This window comes from Hypanus sabinus, chromosome 2 (genome assembly GCF_030144855.1).
Source record: "Hypanus sabinus isolate sHypSab1 chromosome 2, sHypSab1.hap1, whole genome shotgun sequence".
NCBI lineage: Eukaryota > Metazoa > Chordata > Chondrichthyes > Myliobatiformes > Dasyatidae > Hypanus > Hypanus sabinus.
In genome coordinates, this window is record NC_082707.1 from 107,547,975 (window position 1) to 107,573,780 (window position 25,806).

The window sequence follows — 25,806 nt, forward strand, 5'->3', positions numbered from 1 at the left end:
ATCTTTTTACGCTTAATGGGTTGATTGACACCGTTCCAATTCCAAGATATTATATTGATTTTATTAACATCCATGTTTAAAATTGAATTTAATATTATATAAAAGAACTGTTACGCAAGTACAGATTAAACCAAAAGGCACAGGTACAACCAGGAGTGACGATCAAGAAAAGAACCTACTTTAATAGACCCCACCCCCCTCCCGCTACCCAAAAGATAAGAATTAAGGAATCGATAGGTTGATCCCATGCTAACTAATAACCCTTAACCCTGTTCTCCATCTTGCAGCTCCGTATAATAAAAAAAAGCAAAAATCCCACGGAAAATAGCCATAATAAAAGGAACAAACAGAATTCAACTACTATAATGTTACGTCTAACATTAATACAAACATAATCAACAACGGCCATCTTAGAATCAGCTAAAGTAGCTTAAACACATATTCAAAAAAAGGGATAAATCCGAGCAAATAATATTACAAACAATATTCTTTCTCTCGAAAAAAAGTAAATGAGTATATATATATATAAAACAGACCTAAAACTGTAAGTATTGAAACAAATAAAAGAAATAAAAAGATTAATACACAACAGGTCCTACACGGACCATTAAAGTACAATACTATAAAGGTTCCCTACAAAACAGTTATATATGTATTAATTATTAATAAGGTAAAAAAAATTAAATCAGCCACGTCTCATACTAAAGAATGAAAAGGTATAGAATGTACTTAACTCAGAAGATTCATAAACAACTCATACAGCAGATACTTCAAAATTGCCTATTGAGTAATCAGAATAGCTTTAATATTTTATTCAGTAGGCTTAACTTTAAGGTTTTTAATATACTCCCATCCCTCCTGAGGAGAGTTGATTCTCAGTGACTGAGATTTTTCAGGAAAAATTATCAGCTTTGCTGGAAAGTGAAGATTTAAATCTAATTTATACATTTCACTCATAACTTCTCGATATTTCTTTTGGCAAAGATTTCGGGAGGATAGTCTTCGACTATACAAATCTGTTGAATTAAAGAATAATTTCCGCTTCTTTCTGGCTTCTCGAAGAATAGCTTCTTCAGTCGCATAATAATGCAAAGAAAATACAACTGCTTGAGGATGTAATTCGGATGAACGCCAAGAAAGTGGAATTCTGTGAGCTCTGTCAATTAAGGGGCTAGCTTTAAGAATCTCGTTGAAAAGTGAGTACAACATATTTGAAAAGAATTTTAACAAATCGCCTGCTTCAGTATTTTCAGGCAATCCCAGAAGACGCCGATTCCGTCGACGCCCTTTGTTTTTGGTAGTTCCGAGGTAATTTCATTGATTTTCTTTTCCATTGAAGATATCTTCATTCCTTGATCTTTAATAGTTTGCGTGAATAGATCATGCTCATTCTCAATTCGGGTTGTAGTCTGCTGAAGTGCTTGAAGTTGAATATTAAGCGATCCGAATTCCGATTTCATGTCTTGTATTGAAGAAAATATTCCTGCTAGTGTAACAGATTCCTCCGTTTTCTTGGTTTGTTCCGTTTGCTCCATTTCAGGAAAAGTCTTGCCGCTTCTCAGTTCAATACTAGAATGACTTTTTTCGGCCATTGTAATTAAGTCGTAAATCCTTCAGTAGAAGTAATAAATCATCAAAGCTAAAAGGGATCTGTTAGCGGGATATGAAATATATTAAAAGAGAGAGCCGCTAGGAATGCGACTTACTCCATATGCTACAAAATGGAGATTCTGGATCTTCAATCTCAGGACCTGCCGATGATAGGCTGTCCTGTAGGGTGGGGGCCACCAGCCCTGTCATTGTATAGAACCCTGGGATAAGTTTTCATGTGGGCATACTCAGTAAATCTAAGAAATATAATAGAATCAATGAAAGACTGTGCCCAACAGACAAACAACCAATGTGCAAAAGACAACCATCTGAAAATACAAAAGAAAAATATAGTAAATAAATAAGCAATAAATATCAAGAACATGAGATGAAGAATCCTTGAAAGTGAGTCCATAAGTTGTGGAAACGTTTCAGTGATGAGGTGAGTGAAGTTCAAGAGCCTGAATGTTAAGGGGTAATAACTGTTCCTGAAGCTGGTGATATGGGTCCTGAGGCTTCTGTAGCTTCTTCCAAATGACAGCATCAAGAAGAGAGCATGCCGTGGATAGTAGGGAGCCCTGGATGATAGATGCTGCTTTCCTGAGACAGTGGCTATTCTTATTCTTCTGTGAAACACTTTGCATTTAAGCTGCATATTCCACCAACCTATCTACAATACATCTTCTTGAAATCCATTATAATCCTTGATCATATTGTAGACTTTCAGATTTTGCTGTGTACTTTTCCCCCACCCTGTCAAACAACAGTTTTCCTTTAACAAATCTGACTGTACTGACTTCTCGCTTGCCAAGGAAAGGCCATATAAGGAAGCAAAAGTGAGTGGGAAGTTGGAGATTGGGAAGCTTTTAAAATCCAACAAAATACAACTAAAAAAGTCATAAGAAAGGAAAAGATGAAATAAGGCCAATAATATAAAGTAGGATGCCAAAAGTCTTTTTTTTTTTCAGTTCTGTAAAGAGTGAAAGGGAGGTGAGAGTTGACATTGGACCACTGGAAAATGATTCTGTTGAGGTAGTAATGGGGACAAAGAAATGGCAGATGAATATAATGGGTACTTTACATCTGTCTTCACTGTGTCAGTGGTCCGTGAGTGTCAGGGAGCAGGAGTGAGTGCCATTGCTAAAACAAAGGAAAAAGTGCTAGGCAAACTCAAAGGTCTTAAGGTGAATAAGTCACCTGGACCAGATGGACTACATCCCAGAGTCCTGAGGGAGGTTGTGGAAGGGATAACGAATGCATTGGTCATGATCTTTCAAGAATCACTTGATTCTGGCATGGCCCCAGAGGATTGGAAGATCACAAAGTCACTCTACTTAGAAAGGAAGGCAAAAGAAGGAAATTATAGGCAGGTTAGCCTAACCTCAGTGGTTGGGAAAGTGTCGGAATCTATTATTAAGGATGAGCTTTTGAGGTACTTGGAGACTAATGATAAAATAAATCAAAGTCAGCATGGTTTCTGTAAAGAGAAATCTTGCCTGACGAATCTGTTAGTTCTTCAAGGAAGTAGCAGGTAAGGTTGACAAAGGAGAGGCAGTGGATGTCATTTATTTGAATTTTCAGAAGGTATTTTGTAAGGTGCTTCACAAAAGACTGCTTAACAAGCTACAATCTTATGGTGTTACAGGAAAGATACTGGCATGAATAGAGGAATGGCTGACAGGCATGAGACAGTGAATGGGAATAAAAGGGGCCTTTTCTAGTTGGCTGCCAGTGACTAGTGGTGTTCCTCAGGGGTCAGTATTGCAACTGCTACTTTTCACATTGTTTCTCAATGATTTAGATAATGGAACTGATGGCTTTGTGGTAAAGTTTGCAGATGATATGAAGATAGGTGGAGGGGTTGGTAGTGCTGATGAAGCAATGCGATTGCAGCAGGGCAGACGAATTGGAAGAATAGACAGAAAAGTGGCAGGTGGAATACAGTGTTGGGAAATGTATGATGTTGCATTTTGGTAAAAGGAACAATAGTGCAGACTATTACCTAAATGGGGAGAAAATTCAAACATCAGAGGTGCAGAGGGACTTAGGAGCCCTTGTGCAAGACTCCCAGAAGGTTAATATATAGGTTGAGTCTGGTAAAGAAGGTAAATGCAATGTTGGCATTTATTTCAAGGGGAATAGAATATAAAAACAGAGAGATAGGCCACACTTGGAGTATTGTCAACAGTTTTGGGCCCCACATCTCAGAAGGTATGTCATTGGTGAGCGTCCAGACGAGGTTCATGAGATGATTCTGAGAACAAAGAGGTTAACCTATGAGGAGCATTTGGCAGCTTTGTGCCTGTACTCACTGGAATTTAGAAGAATGTGGGGAGAGCTCATTAAAACCAACTGAATCTTGAAAGGACTAGATAGGATGGATGTGGAGAGGATGTTTCCTATGGTGGGGGTATCCAGAACTAGAGGGCACAGCCTCAAAATTGAGGGGTGACCTCTTAGAACAAAGGTACAGAGGATTTACTTTAAACCAGATAATGATGAATCTGTGGAATGCTCTGCCACAGACTGCAGTGGAGGCCAAGTCCATGCATATGTTTAAGGCAGAAGTTGATAGTTTCCTGATCAGTCAGGGTATCAAAGGACATGACAAGAAGGCAGGTATATAGGGTTGAGTGGGATCTGAGATCAACCATCATGGAATGGTGGAGCAGATTTGATGGACTGAATGGCCTAATTCTGCCCCTATGTCTTGTGATCTTGCCTGAACATCCTAAGTGTGGATTGCTGATGTACTACTTTGAGAAAAGCTAAAAGATTTTTGGTCATTGTCAAGTATATTTACATCTACCTTAGGCTGTTGTAGCATTTTCTTCCTTGGTGAAGCATAAAGTGGTTACAGCCCAGAAGACGACTCAATGCTCATGTCTGTGTCAGTTCTCCACCTGAGCAGAATTCTACCCCACCCACCCACTATGTCTTCCATTTCTCTACAGCAAACACTTCCTCGCCATATATTTCTCCAATTCCCTCTTTAAGGCCATAATGGAACCATTAAGGCCACTCTCCACATCTGCAGGGAGCTGCTTTAGATTCCAACCTCACACGTTTATATAAAGGCTTTGCTTGTGTGACCCGCAGAGGGTGCAGTGTTACTCAGGTCATTTTGAGCTCTCATTAACTCCATCTCTCTTCTTGCTGCAGATTAATGGTCACTTGCCTACACAATATTTTTGGATTCCTTTTTCTTTATTGCTCATCTTCTCTCATGGTTTCCCCTTGCATTTCTACTTATTTTACTTCAATGTTGGCAGCCAATGAGGCATTTGATTACTGTTGATAGGTCATTGATCTGGCCTTTCCTGCTTTTTAAATCTTTGGTCATCCATGGAGCTTTGCTTTAATTGTTACGTTTCTACAGAGAGGTAATTCCTGAATCTCTTTTTTTAAATTACAGTTCTGATTGTCAATCTATGATTCTTGTTTGGTCTTTCTCCAATGTGGAGTGTCTACATCCTTTGGCAAAGCTATTCAAAACCTTGAGCTACTATGATCATTGTTCCCTACATGATTCCCCTCTGATGGTAGTTCCACTTTGCCCAAGTCATTTCCCAGAATCTAATCAAACAATGCTGTCCTCTTTGAAGTTGGAGTTGTATTGGGTACGAATGTTCTCCTGAATACACTTTAAACAAAATCTTCTTTGTCTCTATATTGGAGATGTAAGCTATGTGTATACCTCAAAGAAGATTCTGGGGAGTTCTGTGATTAATGCAGCTCTCTGATTCCACATCTCCCCCTTCCCACCTGTCTTTTTATATTGGCTAACTCCCCTCTTTCTTTCCAGTTCTGATGAAGGGTTTCAAACTGAAATGTTCATGGCCCTCCATAGATGTGGCCTTAGGCGCTGAATGCCTCTGGCTCCTTTGCATGTTGCTGAAGATTTCCAGCATCTACAGTCTCAAGTGCATTGAGGTGGTGATAGGTACTATAGAAATGCAAAATGTTGGAAGCAGTTGATGAGCTGGTATCTCCACAGTGTAGACATATTATTAATATTCCTTTAATCAAACTTCTTTCCTATTGTCTGATGCAGTTCTTTAAAAAAACTCTGGATAGACATGGTACCTGTCTACACTTCAGGGGCAATCTGAGTGACATACCTCATTTGAGCACGAGGAGGATGGATGTTGTGGAAGGGGGCATCAACCTTGTCCTTGTACAATTCACACATTCAGACAAACGGTGTTGAATAGCAGGCTGATGGAGCGAGGGGTACTGTTATAGACCACCAGCCTGACTTAAGACTCCTTACCCAACAAAGGCTAATGGAGCACCGTAGGGGCTGGTGTTTAAGGTTGGGAGTGTCACCACACTGCAAACTATTTGATGACTCTCGGCTGCGTTCTAATAATGTTTCTTCATTTCACTTGGCCATCAGAAATCTCTGGACATAAAGTTGTTGCAGCTACAGAATAAGACAGCAGACATTACGCACCCCAAGTGTCTGGGTAAGTATGTCTCACTTGATTCTGGGTCTGTTAAATATTCAATGGAACTTATGCCTCACTTATATTCTTTCATGTGATTAGAATTTCATACACACAGTGTATCATGGTGACTTCCAGAAGGCGATGGAAACTTTCAATGAAGCATTAGAAAATGTGCAGATGCTGGAAATCCAAGCAACAGTGCTGGAGGAACTCAGTAGGCCGGGTTCAGTGAAAAACTGGCCTCTGCCATGCCTTCTCACCACGTACGACTTTCACTGCAATTTCAACACCTGCTTGCCTAACTTCATAAGAAATTGTTTAAAGCGTCTAGGCATAAAATTGAAGAACTTGTAATCCATTATAAAAACAAAACAAATCAGATTGCTTTCCTATCAGCAAATCAGGTGGTGTCTGTGGAGAAAGAAAGAGAGAGATAGATGGTTAGCATTTCAGGAGACAGACACATCATGCAGGATTTCAACCCAAAACATAATCAATTTCTTTACCTTTTACAGATGCTGCTAGCCCCACTAAGTTCCACTAGTAGATTATTAACATTTGAGGTCTGGGAATGAGAACAAGTGAATTTTCAGGAATAAATTGGGGTGGCATCTAGAATAGGTATAACTAATGGAATGTCTTTTATTGAGTAAGACTGAATGAAGCAGTTAGTCAGTGTAATATGCTTTCAGACATATCCAACTAGCCAGATTGTACAAATAGGAAAAAGAAAAACTGAGCCAAATGGATCCAGAAGCCTGAGGCAATTTGACTGACCCAAGAGGATGCTGACCTCAGGTGCTGGCTGCGTGGATTTGTGACTGCATGGGTTTTTGCCAGATATTTCCATTTCCTCCCAAAGAAGTTCGTAAATAAATTAACCCCAGCATATGGGTGAAGGGTAGGATCTGGGGAAACTGGTAAGAATATGGGGTGAATATAAAATGGAATTGGTGTGAATGGGCAGTTGATGGTTAGCACAAGCTGAGTGGGCCAAAGGGTCTGCTTCTGTGTTGTGACTCAAAACAATGGTAGGTAAAAATGTCCAGTTCTGGAGTTCAATTCTTGGAGGCTTTGGTCCGGTCTAGGAGATCATTGACAGAGAGTAGAGAGTGAGTGGAATGGAGAATTAAAGTGGCACATGACGGTAAACTCAAGGATGCCTCTGCAGACTGAGCCCCGGTGCTTTGTGAAGTGATCAGTGAATGTAGAGGAAGCAACGTTGTGAACACTGAGTGCAGAGTGCTAGTGGAAATGAACTTCACTACTTCACCTGAAAAGACAGTTTGGGTCCCTGGATGGTGGCAAAGAAGAGGTGTTGTATCTACTTTTGGCAAATGGATTTATTGCTGTCACATTTATAGAGATACTGTGAAAACCCTGTTTACATATTGTCTGTATAGATCAATTCATAAAAGCAGCAACAGAATGCGGAATGAAGTGTCGCAAAGAGAGTGTGGACAGTTGGTGTAAGGTCATAATGAGTTGATTCTGAGGTCAAGAGTCCAACTTATTACGCTAAGGGGCTGTTCGATGGTCTTATAACACCGGATAGAAAATGTCCTTGAGCCTGGTGGTATGTGCATTCAGGGTTTTGTATGAATGGGGGAAAAGAGAGAATGTCTGGGATGGCTGGGGTCTTTGATTATGCTGGCAGCTTTACCAAGACAATGAAAAGTGTGTACAGGCTCCATGCAGGGGATCCTAGTTTCTGTGATCTGATGACCTATGTTCACCGACTCTCTGCAGCTTCTTGAAAACACAGGCAAAGCAATTGAATAGGATTCTCTCTCTGATGCAGTGATGTAGGCTAAATGGGACGCCAGATTTCTGAGGAAGTAGAGGGGTCTTTTGGTATTCACAGTGTGTCCTCCTTTGCACTAAGCTTCCTGTTCCCTGCCAATTTCATTCCTGTACTATTATGATGAAGCACAAAGCAAATGCGACAACTAGCACCTCACCTTCTATCTGGGCATGATGCAGCCTTCAGGACTCAATACTGAATTCTCCAAGTTTAAGTATCTCACTCTCTGTCTTTACCTATTCAGAACTAGCTGTTGCTACTGTCCTCATGTTGGCTCAGTTCTTTTCCCCCACCCCACCACTCTTCCAATATTCCCCACTCTGACCTTTTACATCTTCTCACTTGCCTATTACTCTTTCCTGCCCTCTCCCGGACCCCTCCTCCTTTCCTTTCTCCTATGATCCATTCTCCTCTCCTATGTGATTCCTTTTTCTCCAGCCCTTGACCTTTTCCACACACCTGGCTTCACTTATCTTCCAACTTCCTCCTTTCCCTCTGCCAAACTTTTTTTTGCTCTGATGTCTTCCCCCTTCCTTCTCAAGTCTTGAAGGGTCTCAGCCCTGCCAACTGCTTATTCATTTCCACAGATGCTGCCTGGCCTGCTGAGTCCTTCCAGCACTGTTTGTGTGTGTGTGTGTGTGTGTGTGTTGCTTGGATTTCCCAGCATCTGCAGACTTTCTTGTGGTTATGTTGACTCTGTTTTTCTGATTCTATTTGTACAGTCCTGCCTTTTGGGTGTGCCTCATTTTTAGGAACACATTATCCCAACAAAGAAGCATAATTTGCTACTTAACTGCCAATTTAAATAATTTGGATTTGCCTTATGAAAGAGATTCCATTTGTGCTCTGCTTCCCTGCCCAACCTTGTTTTGTCCCAGACCTGAAATATCATTTTCCATTTGATTGGCTGAGTCTTTCCAACATTTTCAAATGTCAGTTTTTCTGGTTTTTATCTATAATGCAGTGCATTATATATAATCTATATATCTATATAATATATATTATAATCTATATAATATATATATTATAATCTATAACACAGTGCAGAACAGACAGACCTGAGAGAGAATTGAGGAGTGTATGAATAAGACAGAGAATACCTTCCCTTCCAAGTCAGATATATTGGCTGGGTCTAGCTGTACAGTGGGTTCTGGTTCTTCTTCTTCTTGTTGTGTTGTTTTATGGCGGTTGGCAAACCAGCTTTAAGGTGCATTACCATCACCTACTAGACTGGAGTGTGGATTGTTTGATAAACAGGAGGAATGAAAAGAATTGCATTCCCTAAATTCTATATAATAAACCAGAGTCTTTCAGATACTTCATGATATAGGTCCGTATTTCTCTTGAACTCCCACTTAAAATGTCTTCTATACCTACAGCAGTTTTTTTTGTTTATCTTAAGCGCTGCTATCATCTTCACTCTTTCTCTTTGATACTTCTTACATTATATCAATACATGTTCAACTGTTTCTGGTTGATTACAGTATTCACACAACCCAGATGATTGTTTCCCTATTTTATATAACGTGTATTTAAGACTTATGTGTCCAATTCTTAAACGACTGATCACTTCTTTCTTTCTTTTCTTTTTCAATCTTTTTATTGAATTTCATATATATAAAAAAAACATAATATAATAATGAATAGGTTATAAATGCATAAGACTTGAAATTAAATTAATAGTAGGATAACAATATCCTGTTAAAATATCAACAGAAAAGCATAGTACATTATCAATCAAGTCTATAGTACTTATATGAAAAAAATAAAAATAATCATCAAAAGAAAAAGTAAAAAATATAAAAAAACAGGCAAAAAATATATATTAAGAAAAAAAAAGTACTAAACTAAACTAACATGGGCAATAATAACAGTTTATTTGTATATGATAGTGCCAAAAACTCCGGAACTCCATACCTGAACAAGAATAAGTAGAGAGAAGGTCTGGAAGAGGCCAAATTAATTCATATGAAAATGTCGAATGAACGGTCCCCAGGTTTCTTCAAATTTAATTGATGAGTCAAAAATAGTGCTTCTAATTTTTTCCAAGCTCAGAAAAGAAATAGTTTGAGAGAACCACTGAAACGTGGTAGGAGGATTTACTTCTTTCCAATTTTGTAATATAGACCTTCTGGCCATTAATGTTACAAAAGCAATCGTTCGTCTAATTGAAGGGGAACATTGATTACCATCCTCATTTGGTATACCAAAAATAGCAGTAATAAAATGAGGTTGTAAATCAATATTCCAAATTGAGGAAATGGTAGCAAATATGTCCTTCCAATAGTTATGTAAAGTGGGACATGACCAAAACATGTGGGTCAATGAAGCCACATCTGAATGACATCTGTCACATTGAGGGTTAATATGAGAATAGAATCGAGCAAGCTTATCTTTAGACATATGAGCTCTATGTACAATTTTAAATTGTATTAAAGCACATATAGAAGAAGAATTAACCATTTGTAAATTTTTTTCCCATTTTTCTATTGATATATTATATTGAAGTTCTTTTTCCCATTCTTGTTTAATTCTACCTGATATTTCTGGTTGTATCTTCATAATCATATTATAAATAAAAGCCACTAATCCCTTCTGATAGGGATTTAAGGTAAAAATCATACCTAAAAAGTCCATTGAAGTTGAATTGGGGAAGGATGGTGGAATTTTATGTAAAAAAATTCTAATTTGTAGATATCTAAAAAAGTTAGATTTAGGTAACTCAAATTTGTTGGAAAGTTGGTCGAAAGACATCAAACTACCTTCAGAGAAGAGATCACGAAAGCATTTTATACCTTTCCTTTTCCATATGCTAAAAGCTTGATCTGTCAAAGAAGGTTTGAAAAAAAAATTAAGCAAAATAGGGCTATCAAGAACAAAGTTTTTCAGAGTAAAAAATTTACGAAATTGAAACCAAATTCGTAATGTATGTTTGACAACAGGGTTGGATATCTGTTTATTGAATTTAACTAAATCGGCAGAAAGAGAAGAACCCAGAACGGAGAATAGAGAATATCCCTGTGCCTCATTTCCTTTCTAAATTTACCCACTGTGGGCACAATGGTGAATCCAAATCTGATTTCCAATAAATTAAGTTACGAATATTATTCACCCAATAGTAAAATCTAAAGTTAGGTAGAGCTAAACCACCATCTTTTTTAGATTTTTGTAATTGCCTTTTACTTAACCTAGGATTTTTATTTTGCCACACAAATGAAGAAATTTTTGAATCAATGTTATCAAAAAAAGATTTAGGAATAAAAATTGGTAAAGCTTGAAATAAATATAAAAATTTCGGTAGAATCATCATTTTAATAGCATTAATCCGACCAACTAATGATAAGGATAAGGGAGACCATCTTGTAGTAAGTTGTTGAATTTGATAAAGCATAGGTAAAAAATTCAATGTAAATAAATCTTTATATTTCTTGGTAATTTTTATACCTAAATAGATAAAGTTATCATCAACAACTTTAAATGGTATCCTTTCATTCAATAAAGTTTGCGCGTTTAAAGGGAATAAGTCACTCTTATCCAAGTTTAGTTTATAACCAGAAAAACTACCAAATTGAGCCAACAAGGATAAAATAGCGGGAATAGACCTGTCAGGATCAGAAATATATAACAACAAGTCATCAGCATAAAGTGATAACTTGTATAATTTCTCATTGCGGGTAATACCAAAAATATTAGGAGATTCACGAATAGCAATGGCTAAAGGTTCTAATGCAATATTAAACAATAAAGGACTTAAGGGACAACCTTGTCTCGTACCACGAGATAATTGGAAAAAAGAAGATCTGTAATTATTTGTAAGAACAGAAGCAACAGGTTTATGATATATTAGTTTGATCCATGATATAAAATTAGGACTAAAATTAAAATATCTCAAAGTGTTAAATAAGTATACCCATTCAACTCTATCAAAAGCTTTTTCAGCATCTAGTGAAATAACACATTCTGGAGTTGTGGGTGATGAAGTATAAATTATATTAATCAGTTTTCTAATATTAAAAAAGGAATACCGATTCCTAATAAAACCAGTTTGGTCTTCTGAAATAATCTGTGATAGTACCTTTTCTAACCTAATAGCTAAAATTTTTGTAAGAATCTTAGAGTCTACATTTAATAGTGATATAGGGCGATAAGATGCACGTAAAGTGGGATCCTTATCTTTTTTAAGAATTAGAGAGATAGTAGCTTCATAAAAAGACTGAGGTAATCTCTTCTTAACAAATGCATCATTAAAAATTTCACATAACCAAGGGGAAAGCAAAGAAGAAAAAGTTTTAAAAAATTCTATAATATAACCATCAGGACCAGGAGCTTTCCCTGAATTCATTGATGAGATGGCCTCTCCTATTTCGGCCAAAGAAATAGGAGCATCAAACAAGCTACGATCTTCATCTGTCAGTTTGGGAATATTCAAATTGTTAAAAAAGTTATCCATCATGGACAGATCGCCGTCAAATTCTGATTGATATAAAGATTTATAAAAATCTTGAAAAGTGTTATTGATTTCTTTATGATCAGTAGTCAGATTGCCGTCTTGTTTACGAATTTTAATAATTTGTCGCTTAGTCGAGATAGCTTTTAATTGGTTAGCTAATAATTTACCAGTTCGATCACTATGGATATAAAATTGAGCCCTGGTCCTAATTAATTGATTCTCAGTTGAAGAAGATAATAATAGGCTATGCTCCATTTGAAGCTCAACTCTCTTCTTATAAAGTTCTTTGGTAGGAGTCACGGAATAAATCTTATCAATTTCTTTAATTTTATTGACTAATAAAGCAATATCTAAATATCTTTGTTTTCTTTTACCGACGGAATATGAGATAATTTGTCCACGGATAAAAGCCTTAAAAGAGTCCCAAAGTATTCCTCTGTCAATCTCTTCTGTATAGTTTGTTGAGAAAAACAAGTCAATTTGCTGTTTTATGTAGGTGATGAATTCTGGATCTTGAAGCAAAGTAGCATTAAGTCTCCAAGATCTAGTATTATTAGAAAAGTCTGAAATCTTGATAGATAACTTCAAAGGTGCATGATCCGAAATAGCAAAAGAATCATATTTACAATCAGTAACATCTGTTAATAAACGATGATCAATAAGGAAATAATCAATTCTAGAATAACTGTGATATACATGTGAAAAAAATGAAAATTCTTTATCATTAGGGTTCAAAAACCACCATATTTCAGTAATTCCCAAATCAACCATAAAAGAATTAATAAGTAAGGCTGATCTATTCGGAAGAATTCGAATAGGTTTAGATCTATCCATTGAAGGATTCAAACAACAATTGAAATCTCCACCCATTATCAACATATATTCATTTAGATTAGGAAGGGAAGTAAATAAACGTTTAAAGAATTCAGGGCAGTCAAAGTTTGGAGCATAAATATTAACTAGAACCACTTTTCGATTAAAAAGTGAACCAGTTATCAACAAAAATCTGCCCTGTGGATCAGAAATAATTTCATGATGTGTAAACGAAATTGAAGGGTCTATAAAAATAGACACACCCCTAATTTTGGCGGTAGAATTCGAGTGAAATTGTTGACCTTTCCAGAACCTAAAAAAGCGTTGATTATCCTCCCTCCTAATATGGGTCTCCTGTGCAAAAATAATATTAGCATTTAGTCTACGGAATACTTTAAATATTTTTTTACATTCAATCGGATGATTTAAACCATTAGTATTCCAAGAGATAAAGTTAATAGACTTATCCATCATGCCAACATTAATTGTGTATATCATAAAAGGTTAAAAAGACACATAATCCATAATTCAGTAAGAAGGAAAAATGATTCAGGAGCAACCGGAGAACATGACACCTCAACAATATTAATAATTTAAAGTCGGCCCATAAACTAAAAACAAAAAAAATAAAAAGCAAAAGCGTGAAAGAAGATTCCTACCCCCTCCCCCAACCCCACGGAAAAAAGCCAAGCGGCAGGCGCACAAACTAACACTAATATTAGCCCCATTTTCAAGATGGCGACTTCATGAAAAGAAAGAAAAGAGAAACTATATAACACCCAGATATAAATACAGGGTTGTAAACAGAAAGAATATATATTAATCAAAATGAAAAAATAATATAAAAAAGCAAAAAATCATTAATAAAAAAAAGGATAACCATTGAAGTTTAAAATAGTGTAATATACCTTTAAAAATAATTCCATATTCAAATATAAGGAAATGACGTTTCAAAAACAAAGACTTATGGGAAGAAGAAACGACATTTTGAAAGGACCATATTACAAAATATAGATGTAAATTCACCAATCTTTTTTTTAAAAAAAAGGTTATCAAAATAGAATTAAAAAAGGGTTCAATAACCACTACAATATATATATAAAAAAAAGGTTCAAAAATTCAAAACATTCGTCCCATTCTCAAATACAGGCAAATAAACGCTTACGGAAAGCAAAGTCTTATGGGAAGAAGAAACGACATCTTAAAAAATAAATCATTATTACAAAATCTTAACATGTATATCTAATCCAGAGGGAAAAGAAAAAAAAATAATTAAGAAAAAAAAAGACACTATAGTAAAGTTAAAAAAGCATCTGTAAATCATGATAATAAAAAAAAACCAGGTCTACAGACCAAAATAAAAAGCTATACCGCAGCTTCATAAGTTAAAGCCTAAAACGGAATGGCGTCTTCTCTCCAAAAGTTTTTCCACATAACACATAGTTCAAGTTGGACTAGAAGAGCGATATTCTTCAACGAATTTCTTCGCTTCTTCCGGAGTATTAAAGAAACGCTGACTGTTGTCGCTCAACGTAATTCTGAGATTCGCTGGATATCTTAAAGCTTGTTTAAGTCCAATCGAATGAACCTCCGCCATCACCGGTTTAAAAGCAATTCTCGCCCTCATTACCTCGAATGAATAGTCCTCCACAATACGAAACTTGTTGCTTCTGTGAGAAATCATACCTTTCTGACGAGCTAATCGAATTAAAAGCTCTTCCTCCCGAGGATAATGGAGATCTCGAAACTCTGTGGGCACGATCAATAGTAGGTTTAACCCGTAAAGCGTCCTCGCCAAAAATTTCCCACAATAAATTAGAGAAATATTCAGTTAAGTCACCAGACTCGAGATTTTCGGGAAATCCAATAATACGCAAATTCGGTCTGCGAGACCGGTTTTCAAGATCGGTGATTTTAAACTTATACTGCTCCACTATTTTAGCGGTCGATCGTACCTTCTCCAAAGTTTCGATTGTATGTATTTTTTCACAAATTATCTTGTCAAGAGCCGCAAACTTTTCTTCATGGCGTTCAATAACTGCTGCCTGCTATTGAAGCTTGATATCAAATGATTTAACGACTTCTTCAAGCTCCAACATTTTCGCAGTAAGTTTGTTTTCCAGACTTGCAAGTTTAGTATCCAGAAGATTGGAGATTGCATCAAGAATTATAGGGTCTTTAGACGATTTCTTAGGTACAGACATTTTAAGTTTGAAAAAATTAAATCCAGTGTTATTTTTTAAAAAGAGAAATAAATCGTAAATATCAACCCATGTAATTAAGTACGAAAAGATTTGATTAAAGGGTGGTTATAGCTTAAAAAATGAAGAGCGCCTAAAAGGCAGATGTCTACGTCGCCATCTTGAAACTCCACCCCCGATCACTTCTATCTTTCTATGCCCACCTGATATTCTTTGGTATCTGCCTTGCCTTTGTATTTTGTACAGTTGTCTCCCTGTTTCACTCTCATCCCAGTGCTTCTGCCATGTCTCCTCAATACGTGTTTTTATAATGCTTTTGACTTCTGCTTTGCTTAGAGGGATTTGGATCTATTATAGACGATTTGAGTGATTGTTTAGCTATAATGTCGATTTTATCACTACCCTCCACACCACAATGAGCAGGAGCCCAAAGGAAGCTTACCTCTACCCCATTTTGGGTCAGTGTACATAACTTGCAATAAAATATCCTGTCTACTTTCTGATTTTCTTGATTTGATGGAGGTTAATGCAGACAAACTGTCTGAACAAATCATGGCCTTTTTGACATTATTTTCTTCTATCCAAGGTAATGCACTCAATATTGCCATTAATTCTGTTATATACACTGATAAATGGTTTGATGTTCTTTTCCTAATGCTAGTTTTGCACTGAGGAATGTAGACTGCAATACCTGTGTGGCCAGAGAAAGGGTCTTTTGAACCATCCATAAATATTATTAATTCGTTTGTAAAATGCAGGTCTATATGTTCTTGTACTATCAGTTTGATTCCACAGTTAGACTTCTTTTTTAAAAGTTGTTGCAGGTTTATATCCACTGTATGTATTGTAAAGAGCCATGGGGGAACATCAGATAATGGAACTGTAGGGCTATATTCCATCTCATGTAGTCCATATTTTTGTGCTGCTGCATCCCCAATCCATCCAACCCTATTATAATTTGAATTATTATGTTCCCAGCAGTCTTTTAATATAGCTTTAGCTGGATGTGAATAATTATGCCCCATGATGTTAACCCAGTAATGTAGCATTAGCTTTATTCTTCTGTCTTAATGGCATTTCCCCCATTTTGACATGAAGAGCTGATACCGGTGATGTTCTGAACACACCAATGCATATCCTGAGGGCCTGAGCTTGCTCAACATCCAGCATTTTTAAATTACTTTCTGCAGCTGACATGTATGCTACACATCCATAATCCAATGTAGCCCTCAGTAGAGCTTGATAAATACTTAATAGTGATAACCTGCTCGCACCCCAATCCTGTCCAGCAAGACACCTCAATTTGTTTTTTTTTACATTTGTTTGTAATTTTCTCAATTTGCTTTTTCCATGTAAGTTTCTCATCAAATAAACTGAATTACCTTTACCTGCTCTAATTTCTGTTCATATAATTTCACGTAAACTGGTTTATGATTTCTTGAGACATATATCACTTATCGCTTGCAACTTACTTATAGACAATTTGAAACCCCATTCATTTGCCCAATCCTCCACTTTTTAATTGCATCTTGCATTTTCCTTTGTATATAAATTAAATTTCTTCCCCTCACCCATAAAGCCCCATCATCTGCATATAAGTCTTTCCCCACACAATGTTCAACTTGTGCAAGTATGTTATTTAAATAGTAATGGATTACAGACACTATCTTGTGCTGTTCCGTTTTCAACCAAATATATCCTGAAGTACTCTTCTTCCACCTTGACTTGAATTGTTCGATCAAAAAGAGAGTCTAGAATCCAGTTATATAATTTTCCTTCCACCCCTAATTCTTTCAATTTAATTAACACTCCCTCTTTCCAGAGCATATCATATGCCTTTTCTGTGTCAAAGAATACCACCAGGACCATTTTTTTATTTGTTTGAGCCTAGCTGTGAAGTTAATGCAATTGGTCTATAGTTTGTTGGGTTTAATGAATCTTTACCAGGTTTTAATTTTGGAACAATAACAGAGTGTTTCCATGCAGATGGTATTTTACCTATTTCCCATATATTAATAAACAGTCTCTGTAGAACTAGAAGTGCACTTCTAGATAATTGCTTCAGCATTATACTCTGTACTTGGTCCTTCCCAGGAGAAGTTGGCCCTGCATTCATAATGGCTGTTTCTGTTTCTGTTATGCTAATAGGTGTATCTAGATTCAGAACTACTTCTGATGTTGCTCTTTTGTCTGTCATTCCTGAATTTTGCTTAAGCCTCTCCTCCCTTTGCTGTCTAGCCTCAACTGTCAAATTTTCCGAGCTATGTAATCAAAAGTTTTTGCCAATATTTCTGCTTTTTCTACATTGTTAATTGCCATTTTGTCCTTGTTTTTAGCACAGGAATCTCTTTGCTACTTCTTACACCATTCATTTTCCTTATCATGCCCCATATTCAGACAGTTGAGTTTCTCTTCTAATTTTGTTACAATACTGTCTCCAATATGCTTGCTTTGCTTGTCTGATTATTTTCCAAACTACTGCTTGTGCTCTTTTATATTGTATTAATGTTTCTACCAAATGTTGTCTTTTTAACACTTTAAATGCTTTATTTCTTACTTTCTTACTTCTACATTCACAATTCCACCATGGAACATTTTTCCTTTTTCTTCTACCTTTACTTTTCGGAATTATTTCTTCTGCCGAATTTATAATTGCTGTGACCAATTTATCATTCATTTCTTCTAAAATCTTTATGCATCTTACTTCACTTCTTCTTGGAATATCTCCCAATCTGCCTTATTTAGTTTCCACCTTGACACTCTAGGTCCTTTATTTTGTTCTATCTTAATCTTAATCTGAATCCTTGTGAGTATGGGATAGCGATCACTTCCTACTGTAGTTTGTTTTAATACGTTCCAAGTACTGATCCCTGCTAATTCTCTACTTACAAATGTTAAGTCTATTGAGGATTCTGTTTTGGGATATATTGTATCACGTACCTTCTCCATTATTTATACATACCAGTTTTTCATCATCTATGAATTCTTCAATCACTAATTCATTTTTATCAGTATTTTTACATCCCCATAGTGTACTGTGTCCATTGAAATCCCCACGTCATATTATTTTCCCTTTCATCCCACCACCCACTGTGTTTAATGTATCTTCACTTAATCTTCTACATGGATTATAATAATTTATTATTACCAAGCTTTCTCTGCCTATCCAAATTTTGATTATTATTGATTCATATTTCTGCCCCATGTTGATTATATTATACCTCATCCCACTGGTTATAAATATTGCTGCTACTCCACCATTGCCATTACTTCTGTCCTTCCTAATAGCTGTATATCCTTGTAAAACAAAATCTAATTGTGGTTTCAACCACGTTTCCTGTATACATAAAATCTGAGGTTTTTCCTTAAATTCTGATACATATTTCTTAAATTCTTGACCATTTGTGACAAGATTCCTTGCATTCCATTGTAAAATATATACAGTCGGTCCTCTTTATCCACAAGGGATTGGTTCTGGGACCCCTCGCGGATACCAAAAAACGCGGATGCTCAAGTCCCTTATTCAACGTGTCTCAATGCAGTGGACCTTAGGATCCAGCGGAACCCCAGACCTTATTTAACCTGCCTCAGTGCAGTGGGCATTAGGACCCGACTTCGGAGCTCTGAATCCGCTGTGTTTCTGTTCATGATAGTGATCACAATTGAAAATAAAGTGGAAATAATAAAGCAGTCAGAAAGAGTTATAACACCATCGGTCATTGTAAAAGCGTTAGGCTACGTCGGTCAACGATTGGAAAAATTTTAAAGGATAAAGGGAGAAAGGCCCTGCCCCGATGAAAACTACAGTAACGCAGTGGTTTAATTATTGGGTTTTGGGGTTTTGAGTTTTTGATCCTCCACATCAACCGGGCACAAATGGAGAGCGCTCTCAATAGCAGTCTGTCACTGGCTCACACTCAGGAACTTCCATTCCCGAGCCTGGCGCTGAAACATGTGTTCTTCAGTATTTTATATGCATAGAAAGGTAAAATATATATTATATACTAAGACAAAAGTTTGACTGTCTTACGTTAAATAATACTGGATGTACCTGTACCGATTTACTTAGTAAGAGAACTTCCGATTTTTTCGATCCTGATCCACAATAACCCACGCACACCCTCCCCATACTTTAAATCATCTGTAGATTACTTATAATACCTAATACAATGTAAATACTATGTAAAATAGTTGTTACACTGCATTGTTTAGGAAATAATGACAAGAAAAAAAAATAAAGTGTACATGCTCAAACAACAATTGCTGGAAGAGCACTTGCAGGTTTTCTCAATTTGCGGTTGGTTGAATTCCCGTTTGCGAAACTCGCAGATAAGAAAGGACAACTATACTGCCATTAAGATCCCGCCTCCTCTGCCTGTGAACTGTTTGATCTTCCATTCAGCATTTCTTTAACTATTTCCCACCTAAGACCTATAGTACCAAGATATTTTTCTGCAGACCTGACTATAATTTTAACTTTCTTGGTTCTCTTGTCTGTTTGCACTGAACAGTTAACTGCATCTACCATAAACAGTACAAAATCCTTTCAACAGTACAAAATCCTTTCTGCTTGTTAGTGTATCCTTATTTATCATATTACAGCCCTCACAGTTCACTGGTTTATTATTCCCTATATTTGTTCGCTTGATAGCCTTCTCCTTTTCAGCCATTCCTTTCACTGCCTCTCTGTAGCTAATCCCTTGAGTTACTTTAACATATTGTACCTCAGCTGCCTTCTTGCTATTAGTGCACCCTCGATAAGCTGAACTGTGTGCCCCGCCACAATTGCAGCAATTCAGTTTAGTTCCCACCTCACATTTCCTGTATTCATGTTCTCCAGCGCATCTCCCACATCTTTGTTTCCCTCTGCAGACTGCCGCAATATGCCCGATTTTCTGACATTTAAAGCATCTTAAAGGCCCTGATATATATACATATATATATTCTGATCTCTTAACACATATGCCCTAAATAAACGTTAGTCAGCAATCTTTCTTCATCAAAGTTAATCATAACGGATAAACTTTTTTCTGTTTCTTGTAACTTTCAAACATTTGGCTTCAATAATTATTGCTCCTTTTATGTTCTGCTTAATCTCATCTATAGTAACTTTTGTTGGTATCCCTGAAATAACTCCTCTAGTCCACTTTTTTTTATTTACTCTGTGCGGTATGACTAAAGTGTTATAAAGCCTCAACACCCTTGCTCTTATAGAACATAGAACAGTACAGCACAGGAACAAAAACGTCCAAACACTATTCCCTCCTACCTGCACCATGCCCATATTCTTCCATCTTCCTTACATCTATGTACCTATCCAAACGTCTCTGAAAGCCTGTAATGTATTTGCCTCTGCCATCATACCAAGCAGTATATTCTTGGCATCCATGACTCTCTGAGTAAAAAACTTACCGCTCATTTCCCCCTTAAACCTATCCCCTCTCACCTTCGATGCATGCCCTCTGGTAATAGGCTTTTCAACCTGGGAAACAGATACTCTCTGTCTACTCTGTGCCTCTGATAATCTTATATAACCATATAACAATTACAGCACGGAAACAGGCCATCTAGGCCCTTCTAGTCTGTGCCGACGCTTACACTCACCTAGTCCCACTGGCCCGCACTCAGCCCATAACCCTCCATTCCTTCCCTGTCCATATACTTATCCAATTTTACTTTAAATGACAATACCAAACCTGCCTCTACCACTTCTACTGGAAGCTCATTCCACACAGCTACCACTCTCTAAGTAAAGAAATTCCCCCTCGTGTTACCCTTAAACTTCTGCCCCCTAACTCTCAAATCATGTCCTCTTGTTTGAATCTCTCCTACTCTCAATGGAAAAAGCCTATCCACATCAACTTGATCTATCCCCCTCATTATTTTAAATACCCCTATCAAGTCCCCCCTCAACCTTCTACGCTGCAAAGAATAAAGACCTAACTTGTTCAACCTTTCTCTGTACTCTCTCTATTTTGTTGATATCTTTCCTATAATTCGGTGACCAGAACTGTACACAATACTCCAAATTTGGTTTTACCAATGCCTTGTACAATTTTAACATTACATCCCAACTCCTATACTCAATGCTCTGATTTATAAAGGCCAGCATACCAAAAACTTTCTTCACCACCCTATCCACATGAGATTCCACCTTCAGGGAACAATGCATCATTATTCCTAGATCACTCTCTTCTACTGCATTCTTCAGTGCCCTACCATTTACCATGTATGTCCTATTTTGATTATTCCTACCAAAATGTAGCACCTCACACTTATCAGCATTAAACTCCATCTGCCATTGTTCAGCCCACTCTTCTAACTGGCCTAAATCTCTCTGCAAGCTTTGAAAACCTACTTCATTATCCACAACGTCGCCTACCTTAGTATCACCTGCATACTTACTAATCCAATTTACCACCCCATCATCCAGATCATTAATGTATATGACAAACAACATTGGACCCAATACAGATCCCTGAGGCACACCCACTAGTCACTGGCCTCCAACCTGACAAACGGTTATCCCCCACTACTCTCTGGCATCTCCCATCTGTTGAATCCATTTTACTACTTCAATATTAATACCTAACAATTGAACCTTCCTAACTAACCTTCTGTGTGGAACCTTGTCAAAGGCCTTACTGAAGTCCATATAGACAACATCCACTGCTTTACCCTCGTCAACTTTCCTTGTAACCTCTTCAAAAAATTCAATAAGATTTGTCAAACATGACCTTCCATGCACAAATCCATGTTGACTATTCCTAATCAGACCCTGTCTATCCAGATAATTATATATACCATCTCTAAGAATACTTTCCATTAATTTACCCACCACTGACATCAAATGGACAGGCCTATAATTGCTAGGCTTACTCTTAGAACCCTTTTTAAACAATGGAACCACATGAGCAATATGCCAATCCTCCTGCACCATCCCCGTTTCTAATGACATTTGAAGTATTTCTGTCAGAGCCCCTGCTATTTCTACACCAACTTCCCTCAAGGTCCTAGGGAATATCCTGTCAGGACTTTCTATTTTTATTTATTGAACATTGGACTTTTTTGCCGTCTATTTTATTTAATCTTATCACTTTGCCTTGCTGAGCACTATCCCGACAAACCTCGCCTATAAGTTTGTTGATTACCTTTGTCAAATGAATCAGGTTCCAATCATCAAAAGACGCTCCATCTTTGCTCAGTTCTATAATTGCTTTAATCTCATCTTCTTTCCATTGTTTTGGTATCCTACTTCAGTCATCCCCTGACTCCTCAGAGTTTGACATCTCATACCTCTGTTTTCTTTTCTTGCTTTTTTCACTCCAGTCCTCTTTCCTGCCAACGTCCATCGCTAACTCACTTCCCGAATCGTCACTTCCTCCTGCCATCCTCTGTCCATTCACGTTCTAGTTGTTTAGCCAACCGCCGTCCTCTTGGGTTCTGGTTCATTGGGGTAGCCACTTATCTGGGACACTATACCACTTAATTGGAACAGGATATGGTCGTTGAACTGCTTCTGACTAGCATCTGTTACATGCACTTATGCGGCTGTTAGAAACTAGACCGTGCTTGGAGCAAACAGTTTTTAGATAGCATCAGTTCCATGTGTTCAAAAAGCAGGAATTTATGTCATGGATTCATCAGTAAAACAATTCAGAGCTGTTTTGCTTACTGTGTTTCAAGCATTCAGGCTCAGAGATGCCAGAACCGGCCAAGAGTGAAAATGAAACAATTTAACTACTTCAGCAAGTTAGGGACTAGGTCAAATTTGAAGGTATCGACAATCATCCTGAATGTTGCAATGAATATGAAGATTTGGAACATGCGGTCATCAAAAGCTTTGTATGAAGGCAGTTCATTATCTGCACTATGCGTCTGTGCTGATTTTGTTAATTTGCAGTCATCAAAAGGACACAGCAGTGTACACCAGATGAATTCCTCGGTGTATAATACAGTTTTATAGTGCTATATTAGTATTAGTAGTTGTAAGGGAAGAGTTCAATGTGATTCTTCTGTAATATGTGCTAAAATGGAAGTCTATAAGACAAAATGGCATTAGCTTGGAGTGAGATTGTTTTGAGAAAATATGAGAGAACCAGTCCACAGTAAGTTTTGAGAAAGTTAAGGAAGTACAAGTCTGCAGCCAGAATTGTGGAAAATGGTGAAAAACATGTTTGTCTGGACCAGAGGTCGTAAGAGATAAGGGGGTGCAGCTGGTACCACAGTGCTGGAAAAGTACTAGTTAAGGGGTTTGAAGGGTATAAAAGGGGCACTTTTTTGTGCAAGTGGGAGGGTTTTATCTTAGGCTGGGTCACAGCCGATGCTAGTGCTAAGAAGATAGGGACATTTACATCAAGTCAAAGTTAGAGAGAGGTGGGGAGAAAAAACAACACAGGCTTGTCAGATCTATGGCTGCTCTCTGATATTGCAGAGATTGGCTTGCTCGGTGAATGATAAATATTATTTTGATTTCTGTACTACTTCTACTGTTTTTTTTTCTGTATTGCGTTTGTGCTGGTTCTAATAAAGTTTTCTTGTAGTTTGACATGTGCATTTTTTGCAAATGCATATGTGAATACCCTGAGCTGAATAAGAAAAGAACACAGAACGGATTTTAAAATTACAGTATTCTAATTTGTTGTGTATTTCATTTAAATACATAATTTGTTATTCAGTTAAAAGGTAACTTTTCTATATCATTTTAACTATTTCCATGATACTTTGGCTAATTCACTTAATTGAGCCAAAACATACTGGTGTCAATGTGTCCCAATTAGCCAGAATCCACTGCATTCACTACATGTGGGCATGCTAGGTTGTGAAGTTCAAACCATTCTTGGTTCAATAACAATAGATGTGGAGGAACCAGTGGATATAGTTCAGGAAGACTTTGTTGAGGTGAGTCTATTAAATAATTTTCGCCCTCACAGGATGTAAAATAATATACCAGATTTATGGATATTTAAAAAATTGGGGGATCTGGGATTAATGCAGGAAAATGGTGGTGAATCAAAAATCAGCCATGGCCTTGGTGGAGCAGGGTGAAGGGGCCGAACGTCTCCCTAAGTGTTTTACTTTTGGGCATTGCAGATGCAACATCTCATCAAGGGGCACCAGATAATTAACGTGCTTCTTCGTTGCATTACCAGCTGAGAGATACAAGTACCTCCAGCTGATGAACAGCCACCTGGAGAAGATTGTGCAGGAGAAAATGATGCTGAAACAACGACTGGTGAAGCCTGTTCACTGTCAGTGCCTGCCTGTTGAAGCCAATTGTCACAAGTAAGCTTTGGATCTTGCATCCTGGTATGTGAAGTGTCACTAGTATGGCTTGGAGCATCTCAAAGGTGAAATGTGCTAATATCTCAATATAAATGGATATATTTAATTTTGATTTTGTCCAGTGAGCATCATTGCATGTTCCACAGCTGGAGAATGGACTGACAGAAGGATAGTTCCCTGCTGCTGTTTGAATATTGTAGTGCTTTACAGTATGCACTCCACCTCACTCTCCTCTCCTAACACCTTGTATCTTGGTACTGTATATTTAATATACAAACCAGTCCCTCAAACATTTTAGCCAAAACCCTGCATCTTCTAAATTAGTGATTATTCATTGATCTGTCCATTGAAAAGAGTCTAAGAAAATTAAGATACTTTTTGACAACCCGTGGCTCACTAAGAAATACTCTGCCCTGAGTCTACAGATCATAGTTTTAAACCCCTCAGACTCATTATTAGTCAGTACAGTATCTGGGGAGTTACACAGCGTAGAAATGCGCCCTTCAGCCTGACAAATACCCACCTGTACTAGTCTCATTTGCCAGCACTTGTCAACAGCCTTCCATGCCTTGGTGCACTCATCTAGATGCTAGTTCAATGTTCTGAATCCTTTGTGTTCACCGCCTCCTCTGACATTGTTGTCCAAGCCTCAACACTGGGGGGAAATGTTCTTCCTTATGTGCCATCTAAACCACACTTCTTACCTTAAACCTGTGCCTGTCCTGAAGTTACAGATAACTCTACTGTAGTGAGAGGTTTACTATTATTTACCCTACCTATGTACTTCATGCTTTGTTAACCTCTATCAGGACCCCCTTAGCTAGCTCTTCTCCAAAGAATACAAACCCAGCATATCACTTCTCATAACTGGGACCCTATATCCCAGGCAACATCCTCCAGCCTCTCAGTGGAACAATATCCTCCTGCAGTTTGGCAAGAGGAATTGGAGGGCATGGGTTTAAGGTGAGAGGAGATAGATTTAAAGGTCTGATAGATCTGAGAGGCAACTTTTTACATGGGTAATGGAATAAGCTGTCCAGGAAAGTATTAGATACAGATACAATTACAATGGTACATGGATAGCATAGGTTTAGAGGGATAGGGGCCAAATGTAGAGAAAATAGGACTAGCTTAGATGGGAATCGTGGTTGTTATGGACAAATTAGGCAGTGGGTCAGTTTCTATGCTGTATGACTCTAACTGCACACAGTA

General features: G+C 37.4%; 1 protein-coding gene across 3 annotated transcripts in view; it reads left to right on the top strand.

Annotated features, from left to right (window-relative positions):
• Window positions 1-25,806, top strand: part of haus2 (HAUS augmin like complex subunit 2) — a 70,061-nt gene that overhangs the window by 24,168 nt on the left and 20,087 nt on the right. For all 3 annotated transcript variants that reach the window (XM_059951653.1, XM_059951650.1, XM_059951657.1), the window contains 2 exons: window positions 5,990-6,059; window positions 24,462-24,594. In XM_059951653.1, the coding sequence (XP_059807636.1) occupies window positions 5,990-6,059; window positions 24,462-24,594 (203 nt within the window). The remainder of the gene's footprint in view (window positions 1-5,989; window positions 6,060-24,461; window positions 24,595-25,806) is intronic.